Source organism: Erythrolamprus reginae, chromosome 1 (genome assembly GCF_031021105.1).
Source record: "Erythrolamprus reginae isolate rEryReg1 chromosome 1, rEryReg1.hap1, whole genome shotgun sequence".
In the NCBI taxonomy this organism is placed as follows: domain Eukaryota; kingdom Metazoa; phylum Chordata; class Lepidosauria; order Squamata; family Dipsadidae; genus Erythrolamprus; species Erythrolamprus reginae.
This window is the reverse complement of record NC_091950.1, coordinates 72764889-72778103: the sequence shown is the minus strand read 5'-3', so window position 1 is coordinate 72778103 and position 13215 is coordinate 72764889. Positions and strand designations below refer to the sequence as shown.

The 13215-nt window shown below is 40.5% G+C and overlaps 1 protein-coding gene across 2 annotated transcripts in view; it reads right to left on the bottom strand.

The window, feature by feature from the left end:
• Positions 1-13007, bottom strand: part of EGLN3 (egl-9 family hypoxia inducible factor 3) — a 44628-nt gene extending 31621 nt beyond the window's left edge. The window contains exon 1 of one of the 2 annotated variants that reach the window (XM_070755755.1): positions 12239-13007. In XM_070755755.1, the coding sequence (XP_070611856.1) occupies positions 12239-12832 (594 nt within the window). In that variant the 5' untranslated portion in view covers positions 12833-13007. Of the gene's footprint in view, positions 1-10088; positions 11097-12238 lie in introns of those variants that run through there. The other variant, XM_070755764.1, reaches the window with a different exon arrangement.
• Positions 13008-13215: the final 208 nt, after the last annotated feature.

Here is a 13215-nt window from a genome sequence, read left to right as displayed (position 1 = left end):
CTATACAACTGGCACCCAAGTTGGAGAGTGAGGAGGCTGGAGAGGATGCAGTGCCAGAGGTGGAGATTCAGCCAGGGCCTTTAGAACCTTCAGAAGCTCCCATCAGTGAAGAGGAAGAAGACGGACCTATTCTCAATGCATGGGCACGCAGAGCTGCCAAAAGGCAGGATAGGGATCCTCAAGAGGAGGTCTCCTCAGGAATAAAGCTTGGGGTTAATCGGCCACTACACTAGCGTATTTAAGGGATGACAACGAAGGAGCCAATTTGCAGGAAACAACTATGTTCATATTTCTTCATGTCTTGATTCCAGTAACATCTGATTATGTCTTTTTCTCTGTCTTGGCATTTTTCCTGCAAATTGCTTCTGGGCATTTTGCCAACCACTGTAAGATTGCTGTTACTCAGAATTGAGTTATTATTTTGTGGAATTGAGTTATTATTTTGAGGCTGTTAATAGTCAGTGTTCAGAAAAGATTGTTTTAAACTGCATTTGTGCTTGACATCTACTAAGAAAGCTCATTTGTCGTCCTTAATTAGTAAACTAAGGTATGCACAGACTTTATATGTGTTGCTTTCTTTGTAATCCATAGCTGGAACAGAACAGGGTCAGGCCTAGAAGCTTTATATTAAAATTTATTGTTTCATTTCAAATATATATAAAAATAAAGAATGAATAGATTTTTATTTTACTATATTCAGGTAGCATAGACAGCATGCAATAAAATAGCTTTTTAGTTGTTTTATTTTTACCATATGCAGAAAATCTTGTATTTCATGCAAACCCCTATAAAAATGAGATGACACAAAATTGTTCAATCACTATTATATATGCCACATATGCTCAGTGATTTCAAGATGAACATCTCATATGAAACCTGTGCTGAGACAATTTTTTCATATGCTATTCAACTGGCTATCTTGGATGGTGTTCTGTCCAGCCCTGTTAATTAGAAATAATTTATCCCCAATGAAGACTCGAAAGCACAGTCACTATGTATATTTGTCTATTTATAAAGAAATGTGCTAGAAACAGCAATGAAATCATAGGAAAGTCAGGCCGACTTGCCAAAAGTTCCCTGTTATCAGCACAGTTCAAAACAAGCATCCACCATAAAGTAATAAATTCAAGTCATTAGTTCTCAGTATTGATAGGTACTCACAAATGCCCGCAAAAACCAGGCATTCAGGATTGCAGAAGGATTTAAGAGAGACTCTTCGGCTGCTAGTTCTCTCTCCATATAGGAACGCTGAACTTCTGCCTGCGGGTTTCTCATTATCCTCCCTTTTATACTCTCATTGATGACAAGCTGTGCACAGAAGTATTCAACACCTAGATCTACGTTTCTGGAGATATTATTGTCTCCCACGCATTCTTCTTACCCTAGCGTCTGATATTGGGTCCACAATATCCCCCTCATCTGACTTCCTTATTAACACAGTTTGGGGTACTGCAGTCTCTGGAGGTTCCTCAGACCCTAACTTTCCCTCACTCTCACTGTCCGATTACTCTGGTAAACACATTGGCCTATGATACACAGATGGACCAGGTTCATTCTCCTCAAAGTCCGTGACCAAAGCAGCCGGAAGCGAGCCAGCCACAACAGACAGTAAATTGAATTCTCAAATTCATGAAAACCAGGGATTACTTGCTAGATTGTAACCAAATGATAGTCTGCTAACTATTTTCACCACTCAAATATTGCAGGCAGAACAGTTCACATTTAATTAAGAATGCCCAACAAAGACATGTGATGGGGAAAAAACACAGGGATATCTATGTAAGAAGATGGAAAGTTATTCCATCTTTTATTCAGTATATAACATGCCCAAAACAACCAGAATGTAAAACAACAGAACTATTAATTTTCACTTGCTATGAAGACACAATTAACTGCTGTCTGACCTAAGATGAAAGATCTCTGCATAAACTGTTTCCCCTTAGCACATTCCAGATTTTTTCATTTACTTATGCCCATGAGCTTATGAAAGAAGAATGACATTTACTGAAGCAGCTGATTCAAGAAGGAAATAAAGATACCAATGAAATTTGTAAACTCAATTAGACACCTGGAATTCCTTTTCCAACCAAACAGGTTTGCCTTTCAGCAGATACACTTGTTCACATCAATCAGCATAATGAACATCCATGTCTTTCCATTCATTAGGGATATTTTTCATGCATTATTCATTTTGAAAGCATTTCGGGAGGGGGGTTGAAAAGAATTATAATAAGTAGATTATCCCATGCTTAGGCAACCAATGTCCATCCACTCTAATATTCTCCAGATATAAGGAGATTGTAACTCCCAGATTTCCCAGGTAGTAAGTGTGCAGCACATAGATGAGGAATTCTAGGCACCAGAGTATCAGGCACCACAAGGCATTGGGCGAGAATGTGAACTGTAGGTTCACACAAACTAAACTATAAAATGATTTGTCTGGGTTTGGAGAATTTTAAGGCTCAGAGGAATACATTATATGGACACAGACTTTTGAGAAACCATGCTCAGTTATGCCTGTACTATGCTGTAAACATCATTTGCTTTTTTTATATATATTATGCACGTCCTACAATTTATCCAATAACCATAGTTTAAGCAAAATGTGGGTTATACTGAAATGTTCACTATGCTCAATTTTACTACAATTCCAACTATGGCAGTGATAGTGAACCTATGGCAAATGTACCACAGGTGGCACGCAGAGCCATATCTGATGGCACATGAAGCATTGACCTGTGACAGTTGCAGCATGCATGCGTGTGCTGGCCAGCTGATTTTCAGCCTTCTTTTTGGCTGTTTTCGACATCTCCAGGTTTCAAGAAAGTCTCCTGAAGCCTGGGGATGTCAAAAAATGGGCCAATGGGCCAACCAGAAGTTAATTTCTGAACTTCCAGTTGGCCCATTTGGTCATTTTTTTGCCGTGCCCAGGCTTCAGGAGGCTTTTCTGAAGCCTGTATGGGCTACAAGAATGGTGGAAGGTCTTAAGCATAAAACGTATCAGGAAAGACTTAATGAACTCAATCTGTATAGTCTGGAGGACAGAAGGAAAAGGGAGGACATGATCGAAACATTTAAATATGTTAAGGGGTTAAATAAGGTTCAAGAGGGAAGTGTTTTTAATAGGAAATTGAACACAAGAACAAGGGGACACAATCTGAAATTAGTTGTGGGAAAGATCAAAAGCACTGAAATAGTAGATCTTTGGAACAAACTTCCAGCAGACGTGGTTGGTAAATCCACAGTAACTGAATTTAAACATGCCTGGGATAAACATATATCCATTGTAAGATAAAATACAGGAAATAGTATAAGGTCAGACTAGATGGACCATGAGGTCTTTTTCTGCCGTCAGTCTTCTATGTTTCTATGTAGATCAGTGTTTCCCAACCTTGGCATCTTGAAGTGATCTGGACTTCAACTCCCAGAATTCCCCAGCCAGCATTCTGGCAGTTAAAGTCCAGATCTCTTCAAGTTGCCAAGGTTGGGAAACACCGCTGTAGATGGTGAAAAACGGCCCAACAGGCCTACCGGAAGTCCAGAGGCTTCAGTGAGGCCTGTGCACATGCAGAGAGGTTGTACACATGCATGGGGGCAGCACAGGGTTGTACACATGCACGGTGGGGCAGCACGGGGGTTGTGCACATGAATGTGGGTGGAGGGCGTTGCATTATGTGTGTGGGCACGTGCGTTCAGGCTATTGTGTGGACGCGCACCCTTTTGGCGCCCAAGCCAAAAAAGGTTTGCCATCTCTGAACATACATAATTTCCTTTATGGAATGGAGAGAAATCACTTCAGAAGGGAATGACACCCAGACAGAATGTCATTCATTTCATTCCACTTTAATATAGATACCATAAACCCAATTATATGAATCCTTTTCATGAATCCATTGTGTCAAAAATGACTCTAATCCTACCCATATTAGTTGGATGAACTTTCTTCTGAATACAATAGGGATTTTTTTCAAATTATCTTTATTTTAATTTAATTTTTTTCATTTTAATGCCGACATCCTCATGGACCAAAAGATGCAAATTCTGTGTGCTGGAGGTGACAGACAGACTAATCAGAGACAGGAAGTCACTCACTATCTGGGGAAAAAACATCTAAGCATTGCAAAGACCAAAGATAAGAGCTAAGCACAGTAGGAAAAAGATGCCATATGAGATAAGCCCATTTCCATCAAAGTGCAAAAAATTACTGGAAACCCCAGAATGGGAAAAAGAAAACCCCAGATCTACCCAGGAAAACCTGCAGCTATATTTTGATTTCAAGAAAAAATAATGTTAAAAGGACTGATATACCTGGCATACAAGAATCCAGACAAAACCATAGGGCATTTAAGTGCATGATAGATAAAGAATCATTTATGGAGCAGAAAGATGAGATGAGAAACATGTAAAATGTGGGAAATTTGTGGATATCATCTCTCCTCAAATGATATCCACAAAATATGGATTCTCAGTCTTCATAAAGATTCTTCTACTTCCCAGCCAGAAGATACATACTCTCAGAAATGTGTACTCTATCACAGTTCAGGCCAAGGCTTCTATATAGACTGCTGACCTATATTGTTCAATTATTTATATAGCAAATGTCATTCTACAATAACATTATATTTTAAACTCTGCCTTTCGCAAGAACATTATGATAAGTAGTGGTTCTAAAACGCTTTGCTACTGGGTAGTGAGTGCTTGCACACATGCGCCAAAACACCCCAGGGGGCTGGGTGGAGCCTCCCGCCACCGTCGCTACCAGTTCTTAGAACCAGGCCAAATAAGGAGCACCCCACCACTGATTATGACTAAAATATAAGAAAGAGCAGTTGAAAATTTACACCATTATATAGATGTTCTTTAATCCAAATTAATTATTCTAACTTTTGCATGAAGTTATTAACAGAATGGGATGTTGCTTTTGCCACACAACTAGATAAAAGCATTTTCAAAACAGTGTTCTTATTTTTTCCATAGAATTCTAGAGTTAGGTCTCCTTGTCTCCTTAGGTCTCCTAGACACAAGAACAGTTTTTTTCCCGAACACCATCACTCTACTAAACAAATAATTCCCTCAACACTGTCAGACTTTCTACTAAATCTGCACTTCTATTCTACTAGTTTTTCTCATCATTCCTATCATCCTTTTCCTCCCACTTAGGACTGTATGACTGCAACTTGTTGCTTGTATCCTAAGATTTTTATTAATATTGATTGTTTCTTCATTGCTTATTTGACCCCTATGACAATCATTAAGTTGTACCACATGATTCTTGACAAATGTATCTTTTTCTTTTATGTACGCTGAGAGCATATGCACCAAGACAAATTCCTTGTGTGTCCAATCACACTTGGCCAATAAAATTCTATTCTATTCTATTCTGTTATGTTCTATTGTTCGCATAGCTTAAATCAAGTTAAATTAGATTGTTGATTTAAGATGAGAGAATATTTTTCATAATCTATTTCTTTTGAAGATTCCTTGGAATAAAACCGATGCCCCAATTATTAAATATAATAGCACTGTGATATTTAAACTGCAACCTTTGGCAAAATATGGACAATGCATGATACAGACACAATGAACTAAATAAATCACCTATGTCCGTGACGGCAAGCAGAACCATATATGTAGGTTCGCCATCACTGACCTATGCTGTATTTCACTTTTTAAAAATGCTGTTAGAAAGATAATGTGAAAACCATGTTTTCCATTAAAAAAAATCCAGAAAACATAGAAGCGGGAAAGTACATCAAACTGAAAAAGTATAACACCTTATTTTTGTTTAAAAAAAAAAAAGGCAAAACAAGAAGCAAGAAATAAAATTACTCAAAAACCTGTACCTGAAAATAATATCAACTAAAGTTGCTTGACAAATATAATAAAAACATTAGTTTTGATACAAAGCTATAGCATCGGCTCCGGGATCTCTGCCAAAGCTGAATTCATCTGATATGATTTTTGTGTTCTATTTACAATTCTAGTGATTTTGATCCTGTTTGATGAATACGGGGCAATAACACACGTCCTTGGTTAGAAACAGAAAGACAAACTGTGAATATTTTTCCAGGATCATCTACTGTAAATGACTTGCAATGCTGCTTTCCAAATAGGAAACCCTTTTGGGATTTATAATAAACAACAGTAGTTTCAAAGGTGTTAAGTCTTCAGCAGTGCAATCTTGTTCACATTGCTGCTAAATTTTAAGCCCAGAAGAGAAACACATTCATACTTCTGAAATTATAGATCTTTTGAGGAGAAACAGTCATTATGAGTTGGATTCAAAATAAGGTTTCCACAAATTGATGTACTGAAGTTGAGATGAGAATTATGATAATCTCTCATTCACTTGATTCAGTGCAACTGAGTTGTCTTAAAATCTTGCTTACATCTTACAGACCTTATCTATATTTACTACAGGTAGTCCACAATTTAGAACCATTTGTTTAGTAACCGTTCAAAGTTACAATGGCACCAAAAAAAGTGACTTATGACCATTTTTCACACTTATGACTGTTGCAGCATCCCATGGTCACATGATCGAAATTTGAATGCTTGGTAAATGGTTCATATTTATTACAGTCCCAGGGTCATGGGATCATCTTTTGTAGCTTCCTCACATGCATAGTCAATGGGGAAGCCAGATTCACTTAACAACCATGTTACTAACTTAAAAACTGCAAAGATTCAATTAACAACTGTGGCAAGAAAGGCTGTAAAATGGGGCAAAACTCAGTTAACAGCTGTCTCACTTAGCAACTGAAATATGGGCTCAATCGTGGGCAAACGTCAAGGACTACTGTACTTTTCCTCTGACTTGGCAAAAGAAGTAGTATTATATCAATGCACGATAAACTATTAGCTATTATGTGAGATATTAGAATTTGGCAATTCTTTAGATGAAAAGTTAAAAGGTACTGCAATTGTACCCTTGTGCACTCCAAGTTTTAAAAACATGGTGTAGCTTTCTAAAATACAATTAGATTTCTTCACAAACGCACGCAAGCAAGTCTTAATGTTCTCCTAGGATTTGTTAACATGCCAACATTATTTCAGTTAATGCCAAGGGAAAACCAACCAAAAGCATTTGATCCACCAAGTTTCACTTTTGATTGTGATGGGATATAAATGCAATAAAGAAATAAAATATACCTGCCCAGCATTTTTTAAACTAGCATATAGCAATATGTAAAACCAATGGACTATAAATTTAAGATTAGGTGATCAGGGCACAATTATTTTGTTTTTATTAGTTACTTTAATAGGAAATGTTGACTTCTGTGCCTGCATAAAATGTTATCTTAGTCTGTTTAAGACTAAGAACAATGTGACACATGCTTTCAACTTTGCTTCTTAGTAACAAATATTATACTTGCTTATGCTTGGTTTTTTGAAATAGAAAAAATTACCATAATTGCTACTTGCTAATACTGGTTTTACATAAACACTCCAGATTAGTTTTATAACTATACAATGTTATAAAACATTAAAAGGCGTGCATAAGCGCACCATTGTGCCTACCATCCCTGTCTTACTGCTCTATTGTCCAAGTTTACCTCTACCTGCTTTTGTTTATGTTCATACCAATACCTGCTATCTTGTACATGTTTTGACAAATAAATAAATAAATGCCAGGTGTATCTAGACAGAACTAAATCTTACCAAGTCCAAAGATGCTTGTTCCCAAGACCATAGCTCATTTAAAACAATTGTTTTAAATTTGCAAAATTTTGTAGTTAAATATTTCTAGTGCAAATGTAATAAATTTCTAATATAACTATAAAACAACCTGCGGTTGCAATGTACATTTGATTCTTCTTAAAATTTCACCCCCTGGGAATAGCTTTAAGCAAAACCTAGATATGTCTTTCAAATGTTGTTCATTAAAAAATACTTGGATTAAAATGAAGTCATAACCCCTTACATTTTATAGTTGAGATTCTATTTAATATTCTGCCATCCTGCCTGAGACTTCTAGTTGTCATCCCAACACAACAAGAAGGCACTGGGTGGTAGAAAGTGCACCACTGTGACCAGAGGATATGACCATGCCATTTTGTCAGCATGCTAAGGAAATCAGGAACGCCCTGTGGTAATATGCATTATTTACATCTTGAATGACATTCTCTTCCCTTCCGTTTTTAGGGCTAGCCAGCATGACAAACTCTGCACTATCCTTAGGCTATAATTAGGTCAATTGGATAGATGAAGTTTGAATTTACTATCATGGAACATTAATGTATAGTTTCTACAGGGCAAAGATCAGCTATATACTATGACAGCTACCGTATATTTACATTTTGAAAGTGATTTGAAGAACATGAAATTGAGAGTCTTTTCTGTATTAGGCATTATAATATTGCAAGTAGATAACCTTTTTACGTTTTTTATTATTTTGCATCTTGCCATTTGTGAAGAATACAAGTTTAATATATTATTATTACTGCTTAGTCCCAGAGCCAGCCAGATGTAGAATGGATTTGGAATTATTATATTTATTCACGTTTCACCAATGTAAACACTGCGATCTGAGGAGGATGTGTGCATGATACAGCACCTTTTAAAATAATGAAGATTTACTGAATCTCCTCTCATCGGCAAGGTGTTGTGACAGATGGGTGAATTGTTGCAAATAACCAACTCAATTAACCTGAAAACCAAATGACAAGAACTTGGCTTTCTAGACATTCAACCATTTTTTCAAGGCAAGTAGTTTTCTCAAGGTTCCCTGTGGGGAATCAACTATATGTAAGCAGACTTTTTTTTTTTTTGGTTGGTTGGTTGGTTGGTTGGTTGGTTGGTTGGTTGGTTGGTTGGTTGGTTGGTTGGTTGGTTAGAAAACCTTTACACTGTAGATAATAGGTTGAGTACTTAGGCACATACTGTCCATAATACTTCTAAGCACCTTTCATACTGAATTCAATGGGATATTGTCCACGATAAGTGTGCTTACACCTGTCGCTTTGGAATATTAATTGTCAAGAAGAAAAAATACATGTAGATAAAATTCTGATCAGGGGTTCCATCTGTGACCCTAAATAATGAATCTTTAGAAAAGTTAAATTTTATATTCTGTAGATTAAAACACTAACAGAAAAAAACGCTTTAGAAATTCTGTTTCATTCAGTCTAGCAGAAAGAGACAGCTTTTTAGTACTATTTTGATTTTGTTTAAAGGTTTAAGTAACAAAATTCACTTTTCTAGTAATTTGCTTTGAAAAATTCTTTATGAATAAAGTTTGATACAAGGGGAAAAATACTCATATGGCTACTAGGGCAGGCCTTTCTGTTACACCAGTATGATCATTGTAATAAATTTAATAAATTATTATTAACCTTTCTAAGCACTGTGTTCTATGACAAAGAGTGTTCTATGTCAGTAATTCTAAATACATTTACTAAGCGGTACTTATGATGAGTAAACATCCATTGGTTCAGGTTAATAAAAATTTGAAGTGGTATAAGAGTAACATTAAAGCAAACTTCAAACGCCAAGAATTATTAACTCTCCGGCACAAACCTTCTGCTGTATCAATTAATTTATTAATCACTATGAATTTTGTTTATGTATTCAGTGGATTTATGTATTGTGCAGTGGATTGTATTGGAATAAATTAGAAAGATAATAAAGTTAATCCTGCAAGAAAAACTAAAGTATCTTGATAAACACTTGATATCTGAGCACAGTGAGCAAACTCAAGTTTAGTTCAAGCAGACTTTTGCAAACTTTAACAAAGTAAGGGTGCTGTCTAAAGCAGCACCAGAAAACCTTTACAGGTTTATTACAGGACTGGTATTACAATTGTAATAATCTTACTAAACTTAACTTCACAAATTGTACATACATACATTCATTCATTCATTCATTCATTAGCACATGCAATAGTTAGATATACAAAGTTGTTAAACTGACTTAGACATCACAATGGATCTTATTTATATGATAAAGTTCAAGATTTTTTTAAAAATGAGAGACTGAAATGGCCCTCTATGTGGCACTTTTAAGATCACAATTCCAGGAGCAATAGTGGAATGGATGTAATAAAATCAATCAAGTCAAGCAACCGATCTTATTTTTAAAGCTCTTACCTTGGACCTTTCCTTGACATAGTATTTCCCCAATCTACTGCCACAAAACATCACCAGCCGATCTACCAGCGACAAGAGAAAGCTGATGGCCTCGCATCCTTCCTCGGTGCCTGCGATCCATTTTATCTGGTCTCCTCGCAAGTGTCTTTTGGAGATGCCCTGGCGCTGGCCGGCCAGCTGACCGTCCTGCAACTCCCCTCTATAATGCATCCGTTTCACACACTCCAAGACGCAGTCCCCTATGATCTCGCCCAAGAAACTGTCCAAGTAGCAAAAGCCAATATCGCGCAAGCAAGGCACAATGTAGTCCAGGGCGATTTTTTCCAAGTCTAATCTCATAATATCGCCCAATAGCATTTCAGTAGCGCGACTGATTTTTGTTTCACCTCTAAAGAATAAGGTCCAAAAAGAGCAATCGTGCATCGGATTGGTTCCCAGAGGCGGTTCGGGTATCGGGTTATTCTTAACAAAACGAACCGGGGCCCTACTTAAAGCATATATTTAACCCTTAGGTGTCAAAGAACCGCAACTAGGCAGGAGTTCGATGCGTGTCAGGGAAGCGACGAAAGCGGAGCGCTCAAAAAAAGTTTTGCCGAAGTTAATACTCAGGTCTTCCGTGCAGCCAGCGGTCGCCGTCTCCGCTTCTCGCCCACTCCCGGCGACCCAAACAAGGCTGGGTGATGGAATAATGAAGGGCGACTCCGCTACTCCCCCCCTCCCTCCCTGGGGCTGCCCTCCACCTATTGTAGAGAGTCACACCTTGGCCGACGGACAATTGCTGAAGCTCTTTGCTATCGGTGTAGATCAGTGTGAGAAGTGAACAACTCCCCCCGCCCCACCTCCCCTTTTTCGGCTGATGGGATCACTCCCTCTTTTGGGAGGGGGGGACACGTCCAGGAAAAACTCCTTTTCCAATTTATTCACACCAAGGCAAGCAGATGCGACGGCGCCCCCCGCCCCTCTGATTTAATACGTCTGCTACGTGCAGGATGTGTTCCCAACTTCTACAGCCGGCGGCACGTGTGGGCGGAGCCCCAAGCCCCAGAAAACAATCTCCGCCGCGCGCGCCCACACATCCAACCAAAGGCAGCGTGGACGCAGCCAATCAACGAAGAGACGAGAGGCGTGGCTTTCGGACGGGCGCTCCCAGCCAACCCTTCCCTCCCTCCCCCACCGCCCGCCGAAATTATACGGCTTGGAATTGCCGCGTGGGGGACGAGGGAGAAGAGCCGAAGGGCCGCGTGGCTGTTAGGAGGCGTGGCTCGAGGCTTTGCCAAGGCCTGAAGACCACACTCCGAGGGGGGCGTGGCCTCCGCCATTGAGGAATTTTACCTCAGCATGTACGCTTCTCCAGCGGGTCACATACTACAGGCCAATGTAAACAAACGGGAGGCGAAGGGTGTAAAACGCGCAAGTGACAGGGGAGTTTTCTTTTTGGCAACTGAACTGAACCTAACCGAGAGTTTGCAAGTGCTCAGCATTTTTTCCCCCGGAAGGCGTCTCCCCCCCCCCCGCACACACATACCTGACTTTCTGCAGGCAATGCCTTTATCGGACGCCCAACGATTATTTTAATAAGCGACTTTGGTCGTATTTAACATTGTAAGTTGCAGATTCTGCGTCCAAAAGAAGCTCCTACGATTTTTAACCCTCATCTCACCTATGCAATGTTAATTTTAAAAAAAAAAGCAAACGCACCCGGCTCTTGCTGCGTAACAATATTTTTTAAAAAAAATTCAACAGGATGAAACTTTTGGAACGAAAATCTTCCGAGATGTACCTCCGATGAAGTGTTATTTGTACGTTTCCGGAGGGGGGAAAGTGAAATTGAAAGAAAGACAGAAGAATTTCGCTCTTGATGGTTGCGATGATAACCCCTTCCGTGTCCGGTTCGGAAATCAAATCGCGTGTTAACTCGTATTACGTCTTGTGGGGATTCGACCCTTTAAACTTGTATTTTAATAAGCGAAACGGCTGGGGGATTATTTCAAAGAGAAAAATAATGCCAAGACAAACAAGCATACAAGGGTGACCAGAACGGCACAGCCTAAAGAGAGTTCAGATTCTCAAGTGACAGCGAGATTAGAAACTTTGGGAAAGTTGTGGGTAGTAAGTGTAGAACCAAAGTCCTGGATACTGAAACTACTAACCTTGTGTCTTCCTCTAATTTTGTAATGCCCCAGCTTCCCATCTGCGTACACGATCAGCTTATCCATTTTTTTCAGGAGGTAGCCTATGTTCTCACAGCCTGGTTCACTGCCCTCTACCCACAAGATCTTGTCCCCGCGGATGGCTTTGTTGCTGCCCAGTTTCTGACTCGCCAGGGCTCCGTCCTGGAATTTGTCACTCAGGTGCAAAGCCAGGACTTCTTGGAAGATTTTCTCGCCTATCCGGGATCCCAGGAAATGGTCTACCACGCACAACCCGTAGGAGTTCATGCAAGGCACTATATAGTGTAAGACTAGCCTCTGAGCATCTCGGCGGTGCTCCCGGACGGGCGCCCGCTTAGAAGGCGGCGGAGGGCCGGAGGAGGGCAAAGCGCCCTCGGCTACTCGCACTTCGCCCGAGTGGCCGGGGGAGAGGAGAGCTCCCGGGGAGCCCTTCGCCGGCCCGTCCGGCTGCTCCTTTCGGTCCCCATCCTCGCCGTTTTCAGGGTGACCGATGAAAATCTTCCTCATGCTTTCTACTGAGTCGCCACTGAGCTCGGTCGGAGGCTGCACGGCTGCTTCCCTGCCCGAGGCCATTTGCGGGCAAGTCAGATCCGCCTGGCGGCCGGCATCGCCTTATCAGGGCGACGGCATAGAGCTGCTCTTGCGTGTGGCCCTGCCCGAGCCGGCCCCGTGCGGGAAATGTCATATTTCGCCGCACACTACCGGATACCAGAGGACAAGCCGCTCGGGAGCGTGCACACGTACCAATGGGAGCGAGCGGCACATTGCCCTCCCGCCCTCCGTCGGTCCCGCCTCCTTCTCGTGCCGCCGCCTCCCCCGCCATCCCTCGGGGACACGGGCTGGGAACACGCGAGATCCAACGGAGCGCACGGAAAACTCCCGGGCAGTGCTGGACGTGCAAGGGAGAGGAGGGAGTCTGGGATTTGTACGTGCCCTCTCTTGTTGGGAACGGCCGA